At 45.5% G+C, this 6,964-nt stretch overlaps 1 protein-coding gene across 1 annotated transcript; it reads left to right on the forward strand.

The window, feature by feature from the left end:
* Window positions 1-649: 649 nt before the first annotated feature.
* LOC119573408 (proteoglycan 4-like) lies at window positions 650-4,453 on the forward strand. The gene is made up of 4 exons (XM_037920641.1): window positions 650-730; window positions 1,038-1,067; window positions 3,815-4,126; window positions 4,259-4,453. The coding sequence occupies exons 1-4, from the start codon at window positions 650-652 to the stop codon at window positions 4,451-4,453; spliced, it is 618 nt and encodes a 205-aa protein (XP_037776569.1).
* Window positions 4,454-6,964: the final 2,511 nt, after the last annotated feature.

Raw genomic sequence — 6,964 nt, forward strand, 5'->3', positions numbered from 1 at the left:
AGGAAAAGAGAGAGAGAGAGAGAGAGAGAGATAAGAGAGAGAAAGAGAGAGATAGAGACAAGAGAGAGGGAGGAAGAGAGGGGAGGGAGAGAGAGGGGAGGAAGGAGGGAGGGGAGAGGAGGGGGGGAGAGGGGGGAGGAGGGAGGGAGGAGGAGGGAAGGAGAGAGGAGGAGAGAGAGAGGAGAGGGGATGGGGGGAAAGGGAGGAGAGAAGGGAAGATAAGGAGAAGAGAGAGAAGAAGAGAGAGAAGAAGGAGAGAGATAGAGAGAGGGAGGAGGGAGGAGGGAGCGTGCGAGCGAGAGAGAGAGAGAGAGAGAGCGTTCGAGCGAGAGAGAGAGAGAGAGAGAGAGGGAGGGAGAGGAAAGGGAAGAGAGAGAGAGGGAGGGAGAGGAAAGGGAAGAGAGAGAGAGAGAGAGAGAAGAAGGGAAGAGGGGGAGAGACTGAAATATGTAGATCATAATTCCTTCATACAGCTACACAGATAGAAAGCCACACACAGACACACACACACACACACACACACACACACACACACACACACACACACACACACACACACATATACAAAAACAAACTCACACAAACAAAGAAACACACACACATAAACAAACACACATAGTAACAACAGTGACAAAGTTCATACTGGAAGATGACGAAATACACCTCACACTCTCCCCTTCCGTCTGCCAATTCACACGAAATAAAACACAATCTCGTGGCTTCATTACAGGTTATGAGGCTTCGCTGTGTGTACTGCTATAGGGGGATTTATCCAAATAAGGAATACTGTCTAATCTTATTTACCCGCTGTGTACTATATGCCAGTCATTATGAAAAGAGGAGAGAGGACACGAGAAGAAATAGAGAATAACAGAGATGAAATAAAGGATATGATTGAAATTCGTGCAAAAAGAAAACGGAAAATGACTTTTTTTTTTTTTTTTTTCAGTGTCCTTCGCCGCTGTTCGAGAATCCTTTATTTATTTCTGGTTATGCTATGCGGTTTTTTGAGTAATTTTTCGATATCTATTTTCCAGATAGGTGTTACAGTCTACGACTTACACGAAGTTAGAAAATATAGTCATTACAGCAACAACGAGAGAGAGAGAGAGAGAGAGAGAGAGGAGAGAGAGAGAGAGAGAGAGAGAGAGAGAGAGAGTAAGAGAGAGAGAGAGAGAGAGAGAGAGAGAGAGAGAGAGAGAGTAAGAGAAAGAGTAAGAGAAAGATAGATAGAGAGAGAATACTCTCACCAAAAAAAGAAAGAGAAAAAAAAAACGAGAAAATAACTTAGAAAATAATTATTTCATTGTAAGTATTTCTCTCTCATTCCATCCTCATTCACCTCTCTTCCCTCTTCTCTTCAGTCTCATAATTATTACCTTATCTCTTTCTTACATGATTTCCTGGTTATCGCTTCTCTCTCATCCCTATTCTTCCGTCCGTTTTGTATTGTTTACGAAAGCTTTGTTATGATTCAGTTTTAGCGTAATATGCACTATAAAGCGGACAACCAATTATAACGAAATGGTAATCACATGCCAGACTGCACACATAATACTATAAAAATAAGCTGCTATAGTTCTTTTGAAATATTTGCTAAAACATAATTCATCCAATATTTTTTCAACACAAAACTAGAAATTAAATTTACTATTGATTTTGAATAATGGCCACCGAATGATCATATCTGAATAATTTAAATTTGCATACAGATACAGCGCACTGGCTTGATGTTTCTATGGAAACATTGATGATGATGATGATGACGAACTTTGTGAAAATCATGGAAAGAAAACTCGCATCAATAAACGAAATAGATGATGTTGATATTTATATAAAGAATCTCAGGATAATGATAGCACTGATACTATCACAACAACTATTACTAGGACTATTATTTTTACTACTGCTACTTCTACTAATGCTACTACTATCACAAAAAAACTATCACTATTACTACTACTCCTACTACTACTACTATTACAGCAAAAACTACTACTATTACTACTACTACTACTATCACAATAACTATTACTACTACTACCACTATCCCAAAAACTATTACCATTACTACTACTACTACTACTATTACAGCAAGAAACTATTACTACTACTACTACTCTCACAAAAAATATTACTATTACTACTACTATCACAGGAAAAAACTATTACTATTACTACTACTATCACAGCAAAAACTATTACTACTACTACTGCTGCTATTCCTAACAAAAGTTAGAAAAAAAAAATGAAACTAAGAATACCTCTTGCTTTCCCAGTCAATTCGACTTTCACAAATTCATCTCCTTTTTACTCTCTCCCCTTTTCTCGCCTCTCCCGCTATCACACTATCCTCTTCCCCCTCTCTTGCCTCCGTTTCCCTCTCTCTTTCTCCCACTCCCTCTCTTTCTCTCTCTCCCTCGTTTTCTTCTCCTCTCTCCACCCTTCGCCTTGTTTCTCTTATGACTCACCTTTCCCCTCTCTCTTTCTTTTGACTTCCCTCTTCCTTTCCCCTCACCTCTCCCTCTCTTCTTTCCCTCTTTTCTCCCTCCCCCTCTCCCCTTTCCCTCCTTTCTCCCTCTCCCTTTCTCCTTTCTCCCTCTCCCTCTTCCCTTCCCTCCTTTCTCACTCTCCCTCTCCCTTTCCTTCCTTTCTCCCTCTCCTTCTCCCCTTTCCCTCCTTTCTCCCTCTCCTCTTCCCCTCCTTTCTCCCTCTCCCTTTCTCCCTCTCCCTCTCCCCTTTCTCTCCTCTCTCCCTCTCCCCACCCCTTCCCTCCACCAACTCCCTCTCCCCTCACACTCCCCTCTTTCGATCAGAACGTGGTAACCGGTAACCAGCGCGGTTGAACGGCCTGCAAATTATATGCATGCCTCTGATTCATATCCTGCAATATATATTTAAATCCAACGACCAGAATCCATATACATAAACCTCCCATAGTTTCAACTGTCTTTATAGCGCTCTCAACTTGCCCTTAAATGCAAGACTGTACATTTGTAATTCTAAATTGCGGTTATATATTATACATGCGGCATTTATGCTTAATTCTCGCGGGATCACTATTAATCAAAAGGCAATTACCTATTCAGACATTTCTCGCACTAAAGCCGAAAGCGTATGAAAAAAAAGAAAAAAACGAAAAAAAAAAAAAAAAAAAATGTACTCGACATTCTAAAATTTTTTCTCTCAATATTGCAGAAATACGAAATACTTGTCTATTGGGAAATAATGATGATAAAACATATGTAGAGATATACGTTAAACTGAACAGTGTAAAGGGAAGGTTGATTATATTTTTAGTGCAACATATAACAGAAAAGGAAGAGAGAGAGAGAGAGAGAGAGAGAGAGAGAGAGAGAGAGGGAGAGAGAGGGAGAGAGAAGAGAGAGAGTGAGAGAAGAGAGAGAAGAGAGAGAGAGAGAGAGAAGAGAGAGAAGAGAGAGAAGAGAGAGGAAGAGAGGATAGGAGAAAGAGGAAAGAGAAGAGAGAGAGAGAGAAGAGAGAAAGAGAGAAGAGAGAGAGGTAGAAGAGAGAGAAAAGAGAGAGAGAGAGAGAGAGAGAGAGAAGAGAGAGAGAGAGAGAGAGGAAAAGAGAGAGAGAGGAGAGAATGAAGCTGGCGAAGAGAGAGTTTTACATAAATTAAAACGCCCCTGCCCCCCCCCCCCCCCAAGAAAAAAGGTCAGTCATGTATTCTTGTGCTTTGTTTTACCACGTTGTTCCACATCGTCATCTACATTATAATTATTATTAGACAATTAACTAGAAATTATTACACAAAATACATTTTTATTATTATTATCATTATTACCCACAGAACAACACCGCCCACACGCCCAAGGTCACCACCGCCCACACACCCAAGGTCACCACCGCCCACACGCCCAGGTACAGGCGAGCCAGGCACCACGAGCCCAAGGTCACCACGCCCGACGCCCAAGGTCAACCGCCACAGACAAGGTCACCACCGCCCGCAGCCCAAGGTCACACGCCCGCAGCACCAAGGTCACCACCGCCGGGCACGCCAAGTGAGCACCGACCGCCCACACGCCAAGGTCACCACGCCGCACGCCCAAGGTCACAGAGACACAAGGACCGCGACGCAGGTCAGAGCCAGGAGAGACTGAAGGTAACGGCGCACGTACCAAGTTAACACCGCCCCCGCCCACCCCCCCCCCAAGAAAAAGGTCAGTCAGGTCATCTCGCCTTTGTTACCACGTGTCCATCGACCACATATAATTATATGCGACAATAACGAAAGTTATCACCAAAAGTACATCTGTATCATAGTCATACATTACTCCCCCCACGAAGCAACACCGCCCGCACGCCCAAGGTCACCACCGCCCGCACGCCCAAGGTCACCACCGCCCGCACGCCCAAGGTCACCACCGCCCGCACGCCCAAGGTCACCACCGCCCGCACGCCCACGGTCACGCCCACGCCCACGACGTAGATCCTACAAAGCCCTTAACACATGGCCTTAGAAGGACATGTAACCCGGTTTGGAAGCCGCTGGTGAATGTATATCTTTGTTTTTATTTTATTTTTCTTCTGTTTTCCTTTCCTTTTTTCTTTTCTTTTCTTGTTTTGTTTTATTTTTCTTCTGTTTTCTTTTCCCTTTTCTTTTTTACTTTTCTTTTTCTTTTTTCCCGCTTTTTCTTTTCTTTTTTCTTAATTTCTTTATTTTTTCCTCTTTTTTCTTTTATTTTTCTTCTTCTTTCGTTTCTTTTCTTCCCTCCTTTCGTTGGGGCAAAGTAAATGTCACGTTTCGATGCAGTTATAGTTCGTGAATGAATTTGATTTTATGACGTAGATTTAATCCATGATTGTTCCCTCTCCCTCTTTCTCCCTCCTCCTTTCCTCCCTCTCCCTCTATTTCTCCCTCCCACTTTCCCTCTATTTCTCCCTCCCACTTTCCCTCTATTCTCCTCCCACTTTCCCTCTATTCTCCCTCCCCTTTCCCTCTATTTCTCCTTCCCTCTTTTCCTCCTTTCTCTCCTCCTCTCTCCTCACACCTCTCCCTAACCTTTACCTCTTTTCTCTCCTAAGCTCTCCTCTCCCCTCTCCCTCTTCTCTCTTACCCTTGCAAGCCGTTGTCATTCGTAATGCAACTTCACCTCGCGGAATAGTTGCAGAACCACACCATTAGCTAATTCGCTGTGGTTTAGGGCTGCAACGTCCACCTCAACAATTAACACGGCGTACATAGGCGCGTGTGCAATGCTGGCAGTAAGAACATGCTTTGAGACTTCCATTACCTGAGACCGTTCATTAGGTTCCCTCCTCTGTGCCTCTCTGTGGTGTTCTTTGTGCGATCGTGGCCCCTCTTTCAACGCTTCTTTCGAAAGTTCCTGCTCTTATTTTCTTGTAGCTTCTCTTCCCTAGAGTTTGGATTTCTCCTAGGTCGTCTCCGAATAGTGCTCAGCAAGTTTTTTCTTTTCTTTATATTTTCTTTTCTCTTTCCCTCCCATTTTTTTTTTTCTTTCATCGTTTCTGTTTGGTTCTCCTTCTATCTTCTTTCTCACTTCTCTCACTTCTCTCTCTCTGCTTGTTATATCTATGCTTCTCACTCCATCTATCTCTTCTCTATCTCGGTCTCCCCTCACTACACTCTCGTCTCTTCTCTCCTCCTCTCTCCCATGCCCTCTCTCCTTCCCCTCCCTTCCTCCCTAAGTCGTCATTGGATTAGACCGAAATTACCTTCCATAGCGGTGACTTTGCGCGAACAGACCGTTGTAATGCCGACAGGAAATTGTCCAATACATAAGCCTTAACTCATGGCATCACATGAGGCACTGTGGCACTCCCCCCCCCCTCTCTCCCCTTCTTCCTAGCGGACCCTCTCCCTTTCCCCGGTATTACCACGCACTTTCCCTCATCCCTATTTCCCTTTTGGAACTCCCCTCCCCCTTCCCTTTAACTCCCCTTCTCCCTAGTGGTTCCTCCCTTACAGTCTCCCCTTGGAATTGCTAGTTTCCACGCCCCTTTGTCCTATGGATAAGAAAAAAACCCTTTCACGGCCTTGGGAAACCTTTTTTTTTTTGCCTCTTTTTCCCCTGTGGAACCAAAACCTTTTTCCCCTTTTCCCTTTCAGACCAGCCGCTTCTCCCCTCCCCCTTTCCCCTTTGGAGTCAGTCCCTTACCCTCAGCTTCTCCCCCTGTGTAGCCAAGCTCCTTGTTCTCTTACCCTCGTCCTCCTCCCCTTTGGAATCAGCCTCTTCCCCTCCCCTTCTCCCTTCTTTCTCTTCCCTTTTGGAGTCAGCCTTTTCCTTTCACCTTCCCCTTTGGAGTCGGCCTCTTCCCCTCACCTTTTCGCCTTGTCCGCTTCTCCTCTGGAATTAGTTTTCCCCCCCTCCCCTTCCGTCGTCTTTCTTCCCCTCTGGAACCAACCTTTCCCCCCCTCCCCTTCCTCGCTCGTCCTTTTCCCCTCACCCCCCCCTCTTCCTTTTCCCCTCTGGAACCAGCCTTTCCCCCCCCCTTCCCTTTCCTCGCTCGCCTTACACCGCGCCTGCATTAACCTGAACCCTAAATGCCATGCATTGTCGCGGGTCTCGTTCTTATAATGCAACGTCCGCGCGGAAAATAACACGGGGTATAAAGTTACGTCTGGAATTCCTTAGTGCTCAAGCAGAACCACGGGAAACCGCAAGAGACAGAGAGAGAGGAAAGGGGAAAAGGAAAGGGGGAAGGAAGGAAGGAGGGGAGACTTTGTTGAAATGGGTGTATGGAGAGGGAGAGAGGGATGGGGGGAAGGGGAGGGAGGGAGGGAGGGGTGGAAGGGGGGGAGGGGGATAGGGGAGGGGAGGGAAGGGGATGGGGGAGGGAGGGGAAGAGGGAGGGAGGGAGGGAGGGGAAGAGGGAGGGAGGGAGGTAGGAAGAGAGAGGGAGGGAGGGAGAAAGGGAGATAGGAAAAGGGAGGGAGAAACGTACACTAAATGTCTGTGCACACTCACAGTCTGTCTGC

This window comes from Penaeus monodon, chromosome 5 (assembly GCF_015228065.2).
Source record: "Penaeus monodon isolate SGIC_2016 chromosome 5, NSTDA_Pmon_1, whole genome shotgun sequence".
Classification (NCBI taxonomy): Eukaryota; Metazoa; Arthropoda; class Malacostraca; order Decapoda; family Penaeidae; genus Penaeus; species Penaeus monodon.

Coding starts and splice junctions, on each gene's coding strand:
- LOC119573408 (XM_037920641.1), top strand. CDS start 650: ATGACGAAATACACCTCACACTCTCCCCTTCCGTCTGCCAATTCACAC. Junction 731..1,037: donor ATCTCGTGGCTTCATTACAG/GTTATGAGGCTT, acceptor TCTATTTTCCAG/ATAGGTGTTACAGTCTACGA. Junction 1,068..3,814: donor CAGTCTACGACTTACACGAA/GTTAGAAAATAT, acceptor TATTACCCACAG/AACAACACCGCCCACACGCC.